This window comes from Stegodyphus dumicola, chromosome 8 (assembly GCF_044657685.1).
Source record: "Stegodyphus dumicola isolate Sdum_Otavi_A_Nest chromosome 8, ASM4465768v1".
NCBI classification, from domain to species: domain Eukaryota; kingdom Metazoa; phylum Arthropoda; class Arachnida; order Araneae; family Eresidae; genus Stegodyphus; species Stegodyphus dumicola.
In genome coordinates, this window is record NC_140775.1 from 137,439,810 (window position 1) to 137,461,131 (window position 21,322).

A 21,322-nucleotide genomic window follows, 5' to 3' on the forward strand; every position below is an offset into this window, starting at 1 on the left:
TTTGTCTTCTTGTTTTTTAAATTTTCTACGCAATTTGAGAATTCGTTTTGAAGGACTCGTCGTATATTGTGCATTTAAATATTTGTAAAAAATAATAAAACAAACCTATATTTTCAAAATGGAAAAATGTCTAGGATTGACGAAGCGGAATATTCACACGTGATGGATCCAGCACAATCTACTGGCACTAAGAATATTGTAAATAAAATAAAAATTGTTTATAAAAAATTTACTAAACGTTATTTATCATTTGGGTTTACTTGGAACGGAGATGAAATGGACGCTCAACCTCAATGTGTTGCTTGCGGTGAGCTGTTATGCAATCAAAATATGAAACTATCGTTTCTAAATAAACATATTGAATCTAAGCGTGCCAATTTAAAGGATAAATCTGAAGAATATTTTAAGACGAAATTATCGGAGTTAAAAAATCGTAAACAAGTACTGAAAGCTTTTGTTACTTCAAGTGAAAAACCTTTGGGAGCTACTTCCCTAGTAAGCCTAAGATTTGTGAAGACTTAGGATAATTGATAACACAACAGTGGGCAGGCTCACACTATTGGAGAAAACCTTATATTACCAGTAGCTAAAGATATCGTTTTAACATTATTCATCGAAAAAAGTGGCTAATGAAATTTAATATTCCGTTATCAAAACGTACAGGAAGCCGATGAATTCGTGAAATGGCAAATTCTATAAAAGAGACATTTATTCAAAAAATAACACGGTGAGTATTTCGCATTGGAATTGGATGAAAGTACTGATATAACGACCTTTGTTCAATACTGAGTTTAGATACGTTTCGAAGAAGATAAACGAGTTGCCGAAGAGTGATTTTATGAGTCTCTTCAATCAGTGAGATACACTTTTATGTCTAAGATATTCCAGAAGTAACATAGGGATAAAAACTTCATTTCCCCACAATTTCGGTGAACTAAACGAAAGAAAAGGTATTAAGCAGGGCAACATAAAGTGACAACCACAGTATCTGATTATGTTTCAGTTCCATATCCACCAGTATGGCTCTAATCAAGATCCGATTGAGGTAGTCTGCATCCTTATGCACTTTCGTTTTTGGTCCAGAATTATAAACTTTCAAGTTTAATTTGTAGGTTCTTTTTTGTTTTCTTACGTATAGGGTTAAGATGTAATCAGAATTTGATTATAAGTACCACATGCTATACAGACCACCCGTAAAAAAGACATGTATGTTTTACATTCATTTTAATAACTGTGCATTGAGCTGGATACTGAGAAAGGACCCTAATTTGCATCCATTGTTGTACTAGAATGTAATATATACCGTGTATTCTGGAGTATAACGCTCACTTTTAATACCAAAAATGAGATAGAAATTTACGAGTACGCGTTATATGCCGGATAAGAATTAGATTTTAAAATAAAGAGAACATGAGCATACAAAATTTTGATTTCTATATGTACCTAAATGCTGTTTCTAGAGATTCTGGCGATTTTCTAGGACCAAGTCCATAGCGCTTTCTTCTAGGGTAGGTCATGTCTTTACACCTTCCTGAAAAATATATTCTTTTCTTTGGCATATTAATTATTGTGATATCATTTTTCTTCCTCTCACGTATGGAGCTTTCACCAATACCAAACATCATTACTGCTTTCGGAAACCGAATGAATTTGTTTTGAAACCAGGTCTATATTTGTTTATTTGACAGAAACCATATTTACTACTAAAAGAAACACAAGAATAACTGTATTTCAGCTAAAGCAAATGCGATTTGTTGAAGACTTTAAAACTCATTTTTAAATCATGGCCTCAAATTGCTGCAGAAAGAGGAGGTATCGGACCCCTAATTCCGCGAATTCAATCGGGTTGAAAGTACATTCGTATCCAAAATTACTTTCCCTTTTCCAGGAAACCCTAGAATAACATTATTGGACACATCTGAACTGAACACAACCCACCTTCTTTACAGAATTATTTACTCCCTAAAGCATTTCTCCCACATACATATCGTTCTTCTTATCCCTTGTCAATTCAGAATACCATTGTTTGAAAGCCTGCGATACATCTTCGAAGGAACGACTCCAAAAGATAACAGCATCGCACATGTATCTTTCAGGTTTTTTATAACGAAAAATGTGAGCGTTATACAGCGAATATAGCTAAAAATGGGAAAAAAATCGTTGTTGAAATTACAGGGGCGGGTTATACACCGGTTCGAATCATACGCTGGAATATACCGTAAGTGTGACGAATGCTGAGATGATTGAGTATCTTATTTTAATGATAATATTGTTTATTTCAGATTTCTACACCCAGATGATGTTTTACGATTACATAGAAAATTTTTCAAATGTCTCTACTTTCTCAGTGGGCATAGCAGTGATAGCTGTTCTTCTGGGAATCATATTTTATTTCATAAGAGATCGAGGATTGCCTCCAGGACCTACAGGTGTCCCCATCTTAGGAATTTATCCATTTTTAGATCATGACAAATGTCACCTGCAGCTGGATGAATTCACGAAGAAGTATGGAAAATTCTTCAGTTTTAGCGTGGCGGGGCAACTGTACGTGAGCTTAGGAAGCCCAGAACTCATTCGAGAAATCCATGTTACAAAGGCAGATGTGTTTAGTGACAGGCACACTGGGTTCAACCTATTTACGTCTGAATTTAGTGGAGGTAATAAACTTACAATGGCATTTTGATTTCACTTTTAATAGCATTAATCAACTGTATAATGACACTTTTACTCGTATGATTGCTTTTTAATTTTAATTTTATTTTTATATAAAATGATAAGAACTAGCGAGAAATATTAATGCTAGTATTATCAATTTATTTCTTTTCCATTGCATTAAATACAGAGTAAATATATTATAAAATCAAAATTTCGCAATTATTCAAATCTTACACTTGGTTTGCTCATTTTTCCGGTTTTTGTATAAATTATTCTAATGATACTTTTGGAAAGATAATTGGTTATTCATACATCGAAAAGAAATGAATGCAATGATATTAAAAATAAAAATTGGTTATTATGTAATGATGAGTATATTTTTCTAAAAAAAGTTAAGATGTACCGTATAGAAAAGTTTAAAAACGTTAAATAATACAGAGAGCGAAACTTGCAGTTAAAAATAAAAAGTAAGCATAAAATATATATTTTATTTTTCATTTTGAAACCTCTACTAGGATTTGACGTCGCTACTAATTAAGGCTTTGGAAATGCCGTTTATTTTTATGTTACACCCAAAATAGATTAGCACTGGATTCGTAGACTACATAAAAATCTAAATATACTAACAATGTTTCAGTTTTTGATATTTTGATCAAATAACAGTTTATTAGTTAAAAGTGAAATAAGCACAATTATTTCAATGACTTAACATTTAAAAAATTTTCAGATTTATTGTTTAGCCACTGGTTAATCAGGTTTCTTTTCATCTAATTCTCTCTCTATACCTATGATATATTAAAAGTAGTAAAACTTTAAAATTAGGAAATAAGTTTCAGGAAGAAATTTCAATGGTTTTGAAAAAAGGGAAAAAGACATTCAGCTATTTGAAATGATCATAACAACCTTTTTCTCATTCTGTTTAATAATTCTATCAGTTGAAAAATGTCTTGGATTCTTCAGAAGTTCAATCTTCATGTCAATTTCAAACTTATCGATAAAATTCCTTGTTCGGTGCTTAAAGATTCCATCTCTAATTTTAATTCATGGAGAATTTTTTGTATCTTTTCAGTATAGTTTGACTTATATCGGCAAAATTTAAAAGGGCTTTAAAATTTTGCATCAGAGAATACGAAACTATGTTCAAAAGGTGAAATAAATAAGACTTATTAATCATAGTTTGACATTTTGTAGAGACATTAGGTTATTTCGAAGCAGGAGACATGAAAAATGTGAAAAATGTGCAGTGCCCTCTCCGGGACTCGAACCACGGACCTGTCGAATATGCGCCGAGTGTGCTGACCACTACACCACAAAGGCATGCTAAGAAGGCGAGAGAAATACCTTATAACTTAATCACAATTTGGACATCGATTCTGCAAAAATTACCCAGAAAGCTTCTTCAGATAGTGAACTGGATTTTTTTAAAGCTTGACACATTCAGAACATTTTTTCTTCTTTAGTTAATGACATTAATTCCAATTCATTTCATCCTAAAGATTTCAAAAGTCTAATATCTTAATTTCCACATTCCTTTAGTAGTTTTCTTGACGTTCATTTTCATTGTCTTCACTTTCACTTTGCTCCGCTTATTTCTTTTGATATAAAATTTTTCTCGCTATTGCCATAACTGCAGAAACTGCTTCGCTCCTAAAAAATAGGAACCTATGTCTGATCCTCCTCGATATAAAAAAAAACAGGATAAGAATATCGGCCAAGGACGCTAATTTGATAATTTGATATAGGATGTCGAGTAACCGATATTAAACTCATCGACTGATATGATATCAATCTGATATTGGGCTCAGATGTGAATATATGATCTGCACTTTTATTCAAAATCTATATCAAGTTAATATTGATATTTTGCCTAGTTTTAAAAGCTTCAGCAGAGTTTATGTATTATCTTTTAGAATTACCAAACCTTGGTGACAGAGATCAGTTTGACAGATTCAAGAAAAGAGATCTCGAGAATGTAAAAGCATAGAGAGACAACAGTTATAACATAGAGGAAAATTAAATGATTAAACTAATATTAACTGATATGATATAAATAGCATAAGCTAATATGGTGGAGATGGAGGAAACATTTTTAAACTAGATATGTTAAATTTCTGTAACCTACTTCTCATTTTAGTCTTTAAAAATTTTCGTTTTTGAAATATTATACAGATATAGAATTATATGCATTAAAAGAAAATTTTACTTAGTAATTTATTTGTAGAGAATAGTGGGCCAAAAAATGCAATTAAAAAAAAGAGGACATTTTATATATAAAAATAAAAATATATTCCGCATCTCTTCATCGCCCTCAGTTTTAAAAAATACCGGAATTTTATTTTTCGTCAGTTTTTATAAGTACTAAATACACTGCTACCGAAATAAAATTGTTCCTGATATAAATTTTGAGCATGAGGAACACGAAAAATGTTTAAAATCGGTATTTGAAAATTATTTATCGTTTGCGAAAAAAGCTCAAAAAATGTAATTTTTTTTAAAAAAAAGTAACAATATTTCGTAATTTCTGATATTTTTACTTTTCCATTTTTAGTACACAAACGGTGAATATACTTATTATTTTTCTATTAGTATTCAAAAGAGTGCACTTTAAATTTAGTTTTTAGGAAAAACCTCAATAGGAGAATCGTCCTAATCAAGCCATCTGCTGCGTTAGTGACAGACATCTTTTTAGATGCTTCGATCACAAGTTTAACACATCGTTCTACAGTATGTGTGTGACAAAGGAAGCACTGAAAATCTAGTTGCAGCGAAGTATCAGTTTTTAATAGATTTTTGGTGCCCTCATTCGTAATGACTTTCTTAGTGGACGAGGAGAAATATTGCAGCTATTCTATCAAATCATGTTGACGCAGTCTGTTGTTTCGAAGGTGGGTTTAGCGTGGTGAAGTTTCGAATAGTCTTTACTTTGGAAAATGATCGAACTTTCTACAATCGGCGCAGACCTACTTCTCTGATATGTCTTCTTTCACCTACAATTATTTCAAGGACCAAATTTTCTGAATGAGCAAAAGAATCACTTCGCTGAATTACTGGATTGATGACTTGCAGTAAATTTTGAGTTAGATATTTTGATGTTCTGATGGCTTGGACTGTATGGTAAATTTTTGCCGATTTTGACTTTGAACATGAGTGAAAGAAAAATATCAACTGCCTAATTTCCTTCTTCTTCTTCATAAGCTTCACAGCATGTTACAGGCCAAGGCTGTCTCTCCAAGTTTCCTCCACCTGACCCTATTCGACGCAATAACCTTCCATCGGTTAACTCCAATTAACCCTAAATCGTGCTCGACATCATCTGTCCATCTAGTGGGTGGCCTTCCTTTCCGTCTTACTCCCTCAATTCTCGAAAAGGTATCTTTTTGCTTGGAAATGCATTATCATATCTAAACACATGGCTCAGCCATCTGATACGAGATTCCTTTACGATTCTCAAAATATGACTTTCCCCATATTTCCAATATTTAGCCATAGATATTCTATTCTTTATTTCAATTTTTATATCATTGCAACTTGTGGTCAGTGTTCCCAGATATTTAAATTGTTTTACGGTTTCAAAGGTAAAACTGTGCCTAATATCATGTTTTTTAAGCTAACATGCACACATCAGTTTGCTTTTTAAGCTTTGAGAACTTGAGTGTGAAAGCGGACCAGGATCAAGAGCTGCTAAATCTTCTAAAACTGTATCTGACTTTATGACAGCAGAAATATCTATTAACTGTAATTAATATTTGTCTGCAGACTTGAGGAATAGACAATTGAGAGAATTGAACACGTTCAAAGCGAACCAGTGGAAGTGTTTCACGGATAGCGAGTTTTATCCGATCGTCCACTGAAGGATTTGAGCCTGTGGCAACACCAGGCGAATGATGAAATAAGTGATGAAACTGCAGTTCATTGAAGTATAGGAGAAGCAGAACTGGTCTTCCAACGTGTAATTCGATCTAGTAATAACAACAGTTTCTAAACCATCCTTAGTTAGGGTTCCATTACTCTGTATCACAACAAGTTCTTCAAGGGAAATCTCACGTGTAGTCAAATGAAAAATTATGCTAGAATCTTTAGCATTTCTGCAGAGGCAAAAACATTGCCGATATATTTTGATTCTGGTTCTTTTACGAAAGAATAATGGGCTTCATTTTCGGTTCTTAGAAAACGCTTTGAATTATTTTTAAAACCGCTATCTAGGCGTCTTTTCTTCCATGAAAGAACAGACCAAGTAGTGTTTCCTTAATAGATTGATAATGCAAATAATTTCAGTTATTACAGGTTTTTCCTCTGATTTTATTAGTGTCAATGACAGGAAAATTCTGCCTAACTTATTAGTTATCCCGTACAGTTACATAATAGTTACATTGTACATAATATTTACAATTACATAATATTTATCGTTTCCCTCATAACGCAAAAATCACATTAGAAGTAATAGCATTTCGATAGCAGTGAGTTTAGTAATTATAAAAAACTGATAAAAAATAGCAACATTTTGCAAAACTTTGTGCGAACGGAAGATAAATTTTTGTATGAAAACCTTTTCCCCAATTTTGCATAGTTAGGCGATAGACAGCTTTGCCGGGGTATAGCGATAGAATAATAAAAAAAAGTGCTTTTTCGACTCACCCTATTATAAAAATTAAAAGGACTTCAAAGTTAAAAAACTGATGTATACACCGCATGACTTTCTTCTACGGAATATTAAATTATACGCATTTTTTCTTGCATTTCATTTAAACTCATTGGATTGAATTAACTCTAATTCGACGCTAGCGCATAAACCACAATAGAATAAATGCACTCTTTAAAATTCACTATATTTGTTTACCATAGCGACACTCTGGCCTAGCTTCACTTAACAACGTTATGTTTCGTTCATATTATAACTCAGAATGCAAAAAAATTATATCATTTTGAAGAATTATTTAATCGTTGCCACATGTTCTATTCAAATACTATAACAAAGCTAGAACGATGTATAAAAGAAATTAAGCAAACAAAACAAGAAAGAAACAGTTTTTCACAGACGATTGAGTATTTCTCATTCAATTAATTCAGTTCTCACTTTGCTACAAGGCAAAAATACATAAAAACTCAAAATATCTGTATTAAAAATTACGAAGCAAATTTTAAACACTTATTTCCTCGAATAAATTCCAGAATGGATTAAGCATGATTTAATTTGCAATAATAAAAGAAGGCGTTATGTTTGTTGTTGCCAAGCTTAGTTTCTCTAGCTTGGCAACAAATCCGTTATTCTTCCAAGTTTCAAATGCAAATAAACATGGCCGCCATCGCGAAAAATATTAGGCTTAGCTGCACTAAAACAACTTTTAAATTGTTGATAACTCTAAAAATATTGCATGCAGATTTACTAAAGGCATTAAAACCTTAACCGGAAGATAAGAACAACATAATTCAATCATTTTTAAAGCAAAAAATGCACAATTTACAAACATATAAGGGTAAAGAAACTGAGATCACACCCGGGTAACAAAGTGGATATATATATAAATATATTTATGTACGTTTGGTGCGGCCGATTGCAACCAAAATACTAGGTACACATCTACATGTTATAGTAGTCCTATATACAAAATTTCATCGTTCTGAGGCTACTCGTTTTTGAGTTATGCGAGATACGTACGTACATACGTTCGTACAGATGCCACGAAAAATTCTCTTTAGAATTCATTTTAAAGCAGTTTTATAATTTTTTTGGAGAAAAAGAGTCTTTTATTCTGTCCTTATGTACAGATGTCACGCAAAAACATCGTTAAATTGCATTCGATAGCAGTCAAAATGGATATTTTCTTTGAAATATGCTGCCTGAAACTTTTCGCGATAAGAATGTTAAAGTAATTGGGAATTAGGCAACAACTTTCACTAAATCTGTCACAGTTAAAACAGTTATACAGATAAAATACAGCACACAGAAAAATGCTGAGATTGTAGGTGTTAAGTAGATAGAGTTGTAGGTGTTAGCGGATGGAAAGTAGACTCAAACGTTCGTTACTGCGTTTATTAGACTGTGTGAAGAACAAGTTCGTACAATAGATATACAAGTAGTTCGGCGCTCGCAGGCGCCCTCTTGCAGGGAACAAAATCAAAATTTACATAAGGCGCGAACATGCCGCCCACCTTGAAATACTATTTCAACATTTAGTGGTTAAAATTCAGTAAATTTAAAACACAATACAATATTAAAATTATGATATAATACTTAATTTATAATACATAAATTAAAACTCAAATTGGTAATGGACACAATTTTGTAATATTTCTTTTAACCATGCCATCTGAAGTCTTAATAGTCACAACCCTAACAATATTATCAAGACCAGGATGTAACTGAGTAATTCTACCCATTTTCCATTTAGTTGGAGGTAAGTTATCCTCCTTTATGAGACGATTTTTAGTTGGCAAAAGCCATTTTGGTCTTTGTTGTAATCGACACAGATATTCTTTGTGCCAACGTTTCCAAAATTGTTGAACCATTTTTTGAATATGTTGCCATCTAGTGAGATGGGAAACTTCAATGTAATTTGGTTCAGGAATGCTTGTTAATGATCTACCAATAAGAAAATGACCAGGCGTTAATGCTGACAAGTCATTTGGATCATTAGACAAACTTGTTAAAGGTCGCGAATTAAGACAAGCTTCTATTTGTGTGAGAAATGTTTCAAATTCTTCATATGTCAATCTCGCCTCACCAACTACTCGTTTTAAATGGTATTTTGTTGATTTTATGCCAGCTTCCCAGAGTCCACCCATATGTGGCGCACCTGGAACGTTTAGATGCCATTTAATGCCATTATCAACCAAATATCTGCTAACATTTTGGTTATAAGTTGCAGACCTAGCAAGCCCTTCAAATTCCATCAGTTTGCGTTTTGCTCCAACAAAATTGGAACCACAATCGCTATATATATATCACTGCTTTTGCCTCTGCGGGAAATGAACCTCTTAAGAGCTGCAACAAAAGCATCTGCTGAAAGACCAGTCACTAATTCTAGGTGAATAGCTCTTGTCGTAAAACAAACAAATAGAGCTATATATGCCTTGAATAACCTAGAGCCTCGACCCTTATTTGCTTTAATTTGAAAAGGACCTGCGTAATCCACTCCACAGCGCAAAAACGCAGGAGCAGGCGAAACGCGACTAGACGGCAAATCGCTCATCAATTGATTAGTGACAGATGCTCTAATTTTGCAACACTTTATACATTTCCTAACTAAATCTCTGATAACAGCTCTACCATTTATGATCCAATATTGTTCTTGAATGCAAGATTGCATAAGTTGTGGACCTGCATGCAAAAGTCTTTCATGGTAATGTCTAACAATGAGATGAGTTAAAATGTGCTTCTTTGGAAGCAAAATTGGATGCCTAAAACCATATGCAAGGTTTGCATGTCGCAAGCGACCGCCCACCCTGAGAATACCTAAATTATCTAAAAATGGATTCAAAGATAAAATTTTGCTTGTACCAGATAATGATTGATTTATGCCTAAAGTGTTAATTTCATTCTTAAATTCAACATATTGCATTAATTTAATTAACACATGCATAGCTTTAGTTAATTCACTTGTTTTTAGAAATCCACTTACCTGATCTTCTGAATTTTTACAGTTATTTACAAACCTCAGACATAATGCTACAACACGTTTAAGTTTAGTGAGAGAGGAATATTTATAAAATAAATCATGAGCGTCTGTCAAGTGACTGGCAGCAGTTGTTGACTGAAAAACACATCTTTGCTCTGGCACAGAATCATTCAATAGTGGTGCAGACAATGCTTGCTGAAAAGGAAATAAATTATACAATAAATCTGGACCACGTAACCACAATGAAGTAACCAGTGCAGATGATGACACACCACGGGTTGCAAGATCAGCAGGATTAGCATTTCCACTCACATGATGCCACTGGACAGGAGAGGATAAAGTCTGGATTTTTGCTACTCTGTTGGCGACGAAGGTCTTCCATCGGCTTGCATGAGATCTTATCCAGGCTAATACAATAGTGGAATCAGTATGAAAATAAACTTGCGATATAGGAGTATTCAAAGCCCTACAGGTGAAATCCATTAATTTAGTCAACAGTAATGCTCCACAAAGTTCCAATCGGGGAAGTGATATGGTTTTTAGTGGTGCAACTCTTGTTTTGGCTATCACTAACTGAACATTAATTTGTCCAGCATCTAGCACAGAACGATAATAAATTGCAGCGGCGTAGGCCTTCTCTGAGGCGTCACAAAACCCGTGCAGTTGAAACTGGTTATCTGATTCAACCAACAAGAATCGTGAAATTTTGATACTTTTAATGAATAACAAATCTTCTGCAAGTTGTTTCCACTCACATTCAATATCTGGAGGAACCTTTTCATCCCACTGAAACTGATGTTTCCACAATCTTTGCATAATCAATTTATACCGAACCGTGATCGGTGCCAACCATTCAAGAGGGTCAAAGGTCTTTGCGATTATTGAAAGTAATGTTCGTTTGGTTAAGACTTCAGGATATGATGAATTGACTTTGAATAAAAACATATCTGAAGCTGGATGCCACAGGATACCTAACGTTTTTACAGTATCATCATTGTCTATGTTCAAAGAAACATTTGATAAGCACAAATCTGGATTAATTGAATTCAAGACTTCTTTGCTGTTAGAAGCCCATTTTCTTAGAATAAATCCTGCACGTGACAAAATCTGATTCAATTGCATTTGTAATTCTATAGCTTCAGTAACTGAATTGGCTCCGGACATCAAATCATCAACGTAGAAGTCCTAAGACATGTCTTGGAAGCCAAAGGAAAATTAGTTGCTTCATCTATGGCTAACTGCTGTAAACATCTTACCGCAAGGTACGAAGCTGATGCAGTACCGTAAGCAATCCTAGTTAATCGAAAATCCTGAATTGGTTTATAAAGTGAATCACGCCAGACTATTCTCTGAAAGTCTGCATCTTTTAGTATAATTTGTCTGTACATTTTCTCTATATCTGCAGTTATAGCTATTCTGTGAATTCTGAAACGAATAATTAAAATGTTGTCAGATCAGTCTGCAACTGTGGACCAACCATCAATTTCTCATTAAGAGAAATACCGCTAGAAGATTTTGCAGAACCATCAAATACGACTCGAAATTTATCACCATTTTTATCCGGAACTGAATGGTGCGGAAGGTAAAAACTAGAATTAGCTGGAACATCAATTTCATTTTCTGGAATCAATTCCATATGACCAAGTTGTTGATAGTCCTCCATAAATTTGTGATATTGACTGGAAAGAGATTTATTCTTAATAAATTGACGTTCAATGCTTTGTAAACGATGTACAGCAACATCCCTTGATGACCCAAGTTCATTTCCCGATCTACGAAATGGAAACTTAACAACAAATCTACCTGTTGAATCACGAGAAAAATTCCGCTTGAAATGATTTTCACATTCAATTTCCTCTTCTGTGTAATGCTTTATCTCCGAAATTTCTTCCAATTTCCAAAATTTTTCAAGCTGGAGCTGAACATTGGTACAACTAGCATGATTAGATACAATTGTTTGTGATACGCTTTTAGTCTTTCCTATAATGACCCAGCCGAATATTGATTCCAAGGCTGTTAACGAATGACCCGGAACAGTTAAACGTCCATGAAGCATTATCTCGCCAAATACATCTGCGCCCAAAAGAATATCTATTGGGCCAGGCTGGAAACAATTTGTATCTGCCAACCACAAATGTTTGAAAGATGTCAAAACAGATCTATCAACTTGATATTGAGGAAGGTCACACGTGATCTTGGGTATAATTAATGCATTAACTGAAATGCTTGCGTTTTTATAAAATGGAGATGTTACTTGTAATTGAACTGAACCTGAAACCTTTCCAATTTTTTGCGAGCTCAGGCCATTTACACTTACGTTTGCACTAGTGCGCTTTAGCTGCAGTAAATTTACACAGTGCTCTCGAATAAATGAGCCCTGGCTACCTGAATCAATTAGCATCCTGCATTTTTGTAAATCGCCATTAATATCTTTAACATAAACAACCGCAGTAGGCAATAAAACTGCTTGCGCAACAGGCACCGTGGCGTTATTGCTACTAATAGCAGAAGTTCCGTGTTCCATGGGTATATGACATTTTTCATCATTTGAATTTTTCGAACATAACACTGTATTATGTGGCTTTGAACAATATTTACACATTCCTGCACGACATTTAAAAATGAGATGCGTTTTACTATCTTTCAAACAATTAGCACATAATTTATTCCTTTTAATAATATCCCATTTTTCTTTGATAGGGAGTTCTAAAAAACTATCACATTTAAATAACTGAGAATGAGAATTACTCTTACAATGAACGCACACATTAGCCACAAGTTGGGACGAAAAAGCGTATCTGCTACCTGAACCGCGAGTTTTAATTTCAGAAGGCAAAATTGACTTCTCCCTCTGGCACCTCGCCAAAGAGGCAATAGCATTCGCTCTGTTTAAAACAAAACGCTTGAATTCAGCGAAAGCAGAAATTTTCTTGTTCGAATGCTCCATCGTCCACTCTTTTAGTGTTTCATGATCAAGTTTCCCTTTTAACAGAAAAATAATCATATATCCCAATGCTCTACCGGCTGTTTAAGGATTTTTAATGTATCAATACACTGTTGTGTTGTATCAATTAATCTCCGCAAACATGAAGCTGATTCATGTTTTAGAACAGGTTGTGAAGTTAATTTATTTAATGCTGCGTTTATTATTTCTATTTCGTTTTCATAACGTTCAGTAAGCGCTTCCCATGCCTTTTCATAGTTCGCGTTTGAAATTTGAACTGACTGTAGTAAAACAGCAGCTTCACCTTTCACAGAAAGCTTAAGATATTGCAATTTTTGACTGTCACTTAATGTACTATTATTTCCAACACTGGCAAGAAATAAATCTCTGAATGATATCCAATCAACATAATTAGAAGTAAACACTGGCAATTCCACGCGAGGAAGTTTCAAGCCGTTTGCATTAGCATTTATTATATCTTTGCCTGAATTACTAAGTTTTCTTGATTCTTCCTTTAAAGTAATTTTTAATACATCTAATTTGGAAAATAGTTCATTCATTTCTATTTCATATTTACTAAACTCTGCGTCAGAACAAGTACCAAGAATGTTATCGTTTAAACAGTTCACTTCAACACTTAATGCACTAACATCATTTTCGTACACTTCAATGGCAGAAAAAGAATTTTCTTGATTTTGTAAACTATTTATTTGTGAAATTAAACGAGTCAACTTACCGTTAATGATTCGCTTTTGCTTTAAAATCGACTCCATATTCCTGCCGCTGTTTTCACAATCCAGACAAAATATAAATCCGTTTTCCTTGCACGAAATGTCCTCCTATACCAGAACGTTAAAACTTGTCTTGACACATCATCCAAAGAAATGCGCTGGCTCACGACGGACCATGTTAGCGGATGGAAAGTAGACTCAAACGTTCGTTACTGCGTTTATTAGACTGTGTGAAGAACAAGTTCGTACAATAGATATACAAGTAGTTCGGCGCTCGCAGGCGCCCTCTTGCAGGGAACAAAATCAAAATTTACATAAGGCGCGAACAGTAGGAACTATTAGAAGTTCCTGATTCAAGAAACTTGAAAAATGAACACTCCTCCTCGGAATTCGAACGGCGGACATTTCGGTTGCTAAATGGAAGTGATAATCACGTTTACCACGAAACTATGTGCAGGGTATTTCATTTTATTCTCTGCTTAGGTAAAGGATGGTGGTAGAGGGAGGAGGGAGACTCAGTCTGTCAAATCGAAGTGGTGACGAGTTATCGTTCACCATATTTTAGTTCGGATACCACGGTAGCTCCTATTACACCTTTTTGATGTTAAAATAGGAAAAATCAACTGTGGCATCACTGTCAATTGAAATACGAATATTCTATTTGATAAATTGGTTGTCTAACCACTTATACTATAACATCTCATATGTGTGTGGTGTGGGATGGGGTAGAATACAAAGGAGGTGAAGATCTTCATTTTAGCCAAATTAAATATTGTTTCGTTAAACAGAATTTAATTTGTGTAGTCTTTAGCTGGTACTACTACTTTGACTAAAGGAACACTTTAATGGATGAGTAGCTAATAGACTTCAGAAAAAAGAATTGCATTTTGCCGGGGGAGTGGGAAATACGTATTACACAAACTAAATGTAAAGGGAATTTTTCGTGCAAAACAGTTTTCAAATTTCAAAATATGGTCGAACATTTCTTAATACGATACTGAAAAATGAGGGATTTGGTTAAAAATAATAAGAACATTTTAATGTTTTTTTCCAAATATATACTAGAATCTAGAATAGCTTCTTGAAGTATTTAGATCTTATTTATTTCAAATAAAAATATTTATCTCATATTTAGTCAATTAACATTCGTATACGGTATGTAAGTTTAATAATGTACAATTCTTCAACAGGTGTCGCTTTTATTAATGGAGAACCGTGGAAAATTCTTCGAAAATGTTTTCTCCAAAGCTTTAGAGATTTTGGAATGATTTCTATGAGAGATAATCTGTCTGGACCAATGTATGACATTCTAAACTCTACTATTAGTGAACTACGAGCTCTGAATGGGAAACCAGTCGATATTATTGACTTACTAATGGACAAAAGCATGAATGTACAACGTCGGACTCTATTTGGGCACTATCCTATTACAGAACAGCAAATACAAGACATTATTGAGCCTTACAAAATCGTTCTGGAAACCCAGGGAGGATCTAACTCGTTTCTTGTTGGAACTATGGGAAAGTAGGTAAATTTTAACAAATGTTTGAATTGTTTTTTCTTTATATCGAATTGCTAAAAGCGTGTTACTTTACTGTTGTACAGTATATTAGATTTATGTTCATAAACGTGAAGATCATTCTGAAAAGTACAACTTCTCCTTTCGTCTAATAACATATTTGAAAGTATTTTCTATAAGAAAAGCTGTTTGTTTCTTAACAGAAAAATTATGCAATTATTTACTTTATATAATACGTAATTTACAAAACAGAACTAAGAGAAAATTTTTGGAATTATGTCCTTACAACTCGGATCTCTCTAATATAGTACTGTAGTTATTTGCATATACGATTTCTGCACATATGTTACTTGACGTCACAATGGCGAGTTCCACAGCACTGTATCATTATTTGAAGCCAATTCACTTGCAATTCCTCAGGAGAGGTCTAGGTGTAAAAGGTATTTTGTGGAAAGGTAGGTTTTTCATTTTCATTTTGTATTTTTAATGTTCATCTAAATGTTAGATGCATGCAGTTATTTTAAATAAGCATGCTGGTTTTAGGAAAGAAGTCTGTTGTTTTATATATATTTCAAAAATACAGAGGCAGGCAATATTATGGATAAGTTTGGGGTCTATCAGGCATGGGAATCGGCTTTTCAGCTTAGGGCCGAAACATTCATTTTAACACGTGGTTTGTAATTCACTTTGATTAATCTTACGTTTTTTGTACCAATATGTGTGACTAAGATTTTAGCAAACAATTTTGTATAAATAAATGATAACGAGGATTTATTTGTTGACCTCAGCAGATCGAGACAGGGGTCTCAGAATATTGAAGGCAATGAGTTCAAAAGATGCTCCTATTTTGCAACGTTGCAGCTTCTCCAGGCTGCCTACCTTCGGTCCGTTTCTTCCCGCAGAGAATTGCAAGATAGGCACCACTTCCTCACGACAACCCTTGCTTTACTCCGTAGAAGTGCTTTCGACCTCTATGTAAAGTCTTTATTATTCCGAAGTGCCCTCCTGTCGGCTTGCTGTCTATAGGTCTTTAAGGATTTGCGGGATCTGGGATCTTGGTAGTATCAGCTGCCATCCGAATGCTTTTACATCACCCGATTCGAGTTTTCGGTACAAGAAGCCGTTTCGAATATGGAGCGAGTCCCAGCGATTCCAATATTTTATCATAGCATTATAGATCGAAATACCTTGCTAGTACCTGACTATACCTTAAGTAAGTTATAGGTTTAGAAGACAGATAGAAGCTGCCATCTTCTATCTGGTCTTCCTTAACCTTTTCGTTATTTCATGGATGTTGAATTTGTAATTTGACGTACGGTAACCAAATTGTTTCATACTTCAGTTTGGGAGTGAAGAAATTCTTGAAGAATGCGGAGAAATAAATTAGGAATTAAGAAAGTGTTAAATCATGAGTGGAGAAAAACATGCACAAAGCCCAATAAACTTCAATTATAAAAGAATTGTAAAACACATTTATGTTCGAAGACAATTTAATGAAGGAATAACAAGGAATATTTCTTTCTTCGTATAGAATTATGTGTAAACTTTCAATCTTATTTCCGGTAAGAAATACCATTTACTATAAACTGATGTAATATATGCTAAATATTGTTATGCAAGATCCTTCCTGGGTACCTGTGTATTTGGAGTTTTGTGTAAGGGAACTACGAATTTGCTGAAACAGTTATGAAGTTGAGAAATGATAAAACTTGAATTTTCTGCTGTATGTTTTGAGAACTATAAACAGTGCAAAGAATTTTCAGTTTTAACTTTTCTAGTAAGTGACACTTTAATCTATTTATGTTATATCCTTGCAGAAACTTGGTATTTCGACGACTGCCTTGTTATCATGCATTTGTTTCCAGCCAAAAACGTATGGAAGATGCCTTGAATAAAATTATAGATGAACATGAAAGAACCCTCGATGAGGATAATATACGTGACGTAATGGATGCTTATTTGAGAGAAAGAAATGAGCGACAGAGAAAAGGAGATCCCACAGCGAAATATTTTACAAGTACGTTTGAAAATTCTCATTTTCCAATTTGCAATTTAGAGAAAACGAAACATAAAATGTTTTTTCCTTATATAATATAATTTTACTTTTATATCACTTCAAACATTTTTTTCTTTGTTTTTAAATACAGAGGATCTTACGCATTTTTAGAACGATACCAGGGCTGTTTAATTAATGTTTATAATGTAAAGAGTATTTTTAAAATGTTCGATCTGATAGTCGTTTCTTCTGGATAAATTTGCATTATGCTTTCCGTGATAGAAGGGCTTTCCATAAAATTTCAGGAGGAACGATGTCCATTCCTTTTCCACAACTTTCCAGAATATCATTCGTGGTAGGTTTGCGCATTAGAAAGAGCTCTTTTCAAGAGGCCAGAGGCACAATAATCCATAGGTGAAAGATCAGGCGAGGCCCACCAGCGGCCAAGTGGTAAAAGCCGCTCAACACTGGTAGTTCGGTCTGGGATTCGAATACTGGCGAACGGGCTGGCTTCATGGGCGTTTTCGTGATTTTCCCCATGTGTAACGTGGGTAAGAGCCAGTTTTCCTTAAAAAGAACTCCACGGGGCATCCCTCCCTTTCCGTGTAGTGACTAAGAGCGAAGCACGTAATAAGTTAAAAAAAAAAAAAAAAAAAGAAAGATCAGGCGACTTCGCAGATATGCTTTGAAAATGCATGAGTGGGATACTTACATCAGGCTTTATTTTTCAAGGAATGCAGTAGTGCTTTTCTAAGTATAGCTTGTTGATTTGTCTGAATGAAGCTTTACTATTAGAATAAAGAAACGGAATTTCTTCTGTAAACACTGAACGCAAAACTTTCTGTTGATGGTATGCTAACTTAATTTTAATATCTTTACCTATTCTTTATTTTAAATTTTCAATGGTAAGGATCTTTGGACAATCATAAACCCCTGATTGAAACAATTTTGACAGAACCAAGTTTGTATATTTTCCTCCTTTGCTTTTGATAATAAATAGACCTTTTTTCGCAGTCTTTTAGGTAAACTCATGCTTCATCAAAGGTCACAATGTGCTTCCATTTATAGTCTGTTAAATATTTTTCATACAGGATTCTACAGATTGTTCTCTCTTAAGCCACCTCGGCAAAAGCTATGGCGAACATTGCATTGTTTTAGATTTTTAAGTTATAAATGTAGATTTAATATTTTATTTATTGTTGATACAGATCTATTTAAATGCTTATTTAAAGACTTGCGCATCGGAGTATTTTGCATTCTTACAAAAACTTTAGCTTTAGAAACCTTAGAAGCAATATGTACCTTTTTTGGATATTAGTTTAGAGTATTCCTTCCATGTAAAATTAATGATTGACGATTTTCTTCTTCCCTATTAATAATATTGCTTATTTTGTAGTTGAAAATTTTAATACCACGCATTTTACACCGTTTTTGAATTATGGTATGGGAATATTTCTCTTCGGAAAGCGTAAAATGATATCCTTTAGTCTAGAGATTGTTTACAAGCGACATTTTAAAAGAATAAACTTATAAGTAGCATGCAGTATTTCTCATTTCAAATAATAGCTGTTGCCAAAATTTAAAAAAAAATGTTAACGAAATCGTTCTGAAAACTTGTAAAACATTCTGTAGAAATTATGCTAGGTGCTTTGGAAGTAATTGTAAATAATTAACTTATATGTACTAGTACTTAAAGAACGCTATTCAAACTCTGCATCGTTGCTTCCTTACTAAGGATATGAGAAGCTGCTGCGATATTACGTAGTGTACAAGAGAACTCCGAATATCTAGAGTGCCTGAAACGAGATTACCTGTATATACCCCAAATCCGGATACTTGGGTTGCCTTTGCCTGTAAACTGTTTATGGTTTTACTGTAATGCAGGTGAAGAAATTTTTTCCCTCTTTCTTTATGTGTCTTATTTCATAAAAAAAAAAAAAAAAAAAAAAAAAAAAAAAAAACACTTGCCTTTCCTTTCGAAATAAAATATTTTTATTTCTTCAAAACAAAGTAAATAGCTTTTAGCAAAATTAAATAAAGAAATTAATTATTTTATTTGGTTTTGAGCATACAATTCATTTTGAATTAAAATTAAACACTATTATTTGGATTGGTAGCAATCAGTAAAAATTATAATGACTTTTTAATCTTGCTTTTTACTTTTAATACCTTAAGTTAAGCAGAGATATTATTGCTTATTAATATAAAATAAAACACGCTTATGTTTTTTAACTAGAGAAAATAACAAAAGACATTCTTATGGACGTAAAATAATAAGTGTAATTGTATATACCAAGGGTTTTCAACCGGTGGTACGCGTACCAGTGGTGGTACGCAAAAGAAAAATAGATGGTACGCAAAGAAGCGAAGTATTTTTAAGTATTAAATTCAAAAATTAAACACCGACATTCTGATTGAGCTTGTTTCTCTATCACTCGTAAATTTATGCGACCTGAGCTTTCTTCAAGAGTGGTGGTGGTAGTAGTACTTTGTAGTGGTGGTACTAAAGGTTTTTCAATTTTTGTTTAGATGGTACGCGTTAGTCAAAAGGTTGAGAACCGCTGGTATATACAATTATCAGTGCAATGATCGATGTACTGCCAACAATATCTTGAAAACCAGAAAATTAAAGAGATTGAAACTTTGCTGGTTTTGGATTGGGTTGCAGATGTGGATTATTTATCAAAAATTACTTTGCATATCTTGGATTTAAAATATATCTGCATATCTTGGATAAAAATTGGATTTAAAAAAAAATCCTAAATCCGGAAGTTCCAATACTTAATACCTTGAAACTTGCAACTGCTTTATGATTTCAACGCTATAGACTAAACATTTAAGCAATTTAAATAAAGTTGTAAGGAATTAAAGGCATTCTTTTTTGCCTGTTTGTGGTGTAGCAATCCGCATATCTATTTAGCAAGTGCAATCAGTCAAGACGCCATCTCCAATTGAACTCGAGTTGAATTGGAGATGGTGTCTTGACTGTTTAACAATTCTTTCTTTCAACACAACCAGATGAGTTAAAAATGGGGCCGTAACTAAAAAGTAGTGTAGTGTAAAAAGTGTAACTTGTCATCATAAAAGTCCGTTATGGAAATGTTATATCTCGTTACAAATAATTAAAGTCCTATCTTACCCAGGATGTAGTGACCAGCTGTTGCCTTTTTAATATATATATATATATATATACCTGTGATAAAGATAAAGATATATGCATTTATGTATGCTCTCAGGTTGGTGATATGTAGCTTCCGTCTCAAAAAAAAAAAAAAAAAAAAAAAAAAAAAGTCTGCATAAGAAAAGGATTTTTATCAAAATCCAATAGTAATTGAAGTTGATTCTCTCTTTTTTCCCTAAGTAAAGAAATATATTTACAAATTTATGTTATGTTACGGTCATTATCTTCCGATAATGTTATTTTAAAATCACTAGAAAGAAAAATGTTTTAGGTTGTTTTTGTTATGAAGTTATAACTTGTTTTTAAAACACCATAAAACAGTCATGATATGTTATAAAGGCTTTAATTACAAAACGGTGAGAGAAATTCTTTTTATTGCTTTAAGATTACACAATAACTAAGATATTGCGTAATTAAGAACAAAAGAAATTGCATTTTTTCCCCAGTCAGGTGAGTTTATCATACAGAATTTTGTTTCATGGTCTTTAACAGCTCCACAAATTATCAGACAGCAGAGCTGTGTTATACTGTTAGCCATCATTTTTCTGAGTGGTTATTTTTACTTTGCAATCTTAGGCTCTTACTAGAATATCAAACTTGCTATGTAATTCAATTTATTTTTAAGAATCTTCTAGAACATCTTGCTATGAAAATTGTTATAAATGGATCAGTAAACGTAG

General features: G+C 33.5%; 1 protein-coding gene across 1 annotated transcript in view; it reads left to right on the forward strand.

The window, feature by feature from the left end:
* LOC118195639 (uncharacterized) overlaps positions 1-21,322 on the forward strand; it is an 84,020-nt gene that overhangs the window by 53,610 nt on the left and 9,088 nt on the right. Inside the window, exons 8-10 of the mRNA XM_085823034.1 lie at positions 2,283-2,657; positions 15,137-15,470; positions 17,283-17,482. Coding sequence (XP_085679160.1) covers positions 2,283-2,657; positions 15,137-15,470; positions 17,283-17,482 — 909 coding nt within the window. The remainder of the gene's footprint in view (positions 1-2,282; positions 2,658-15,136; positions 15,471-17,282; positions 17,483-21,322) is intronic.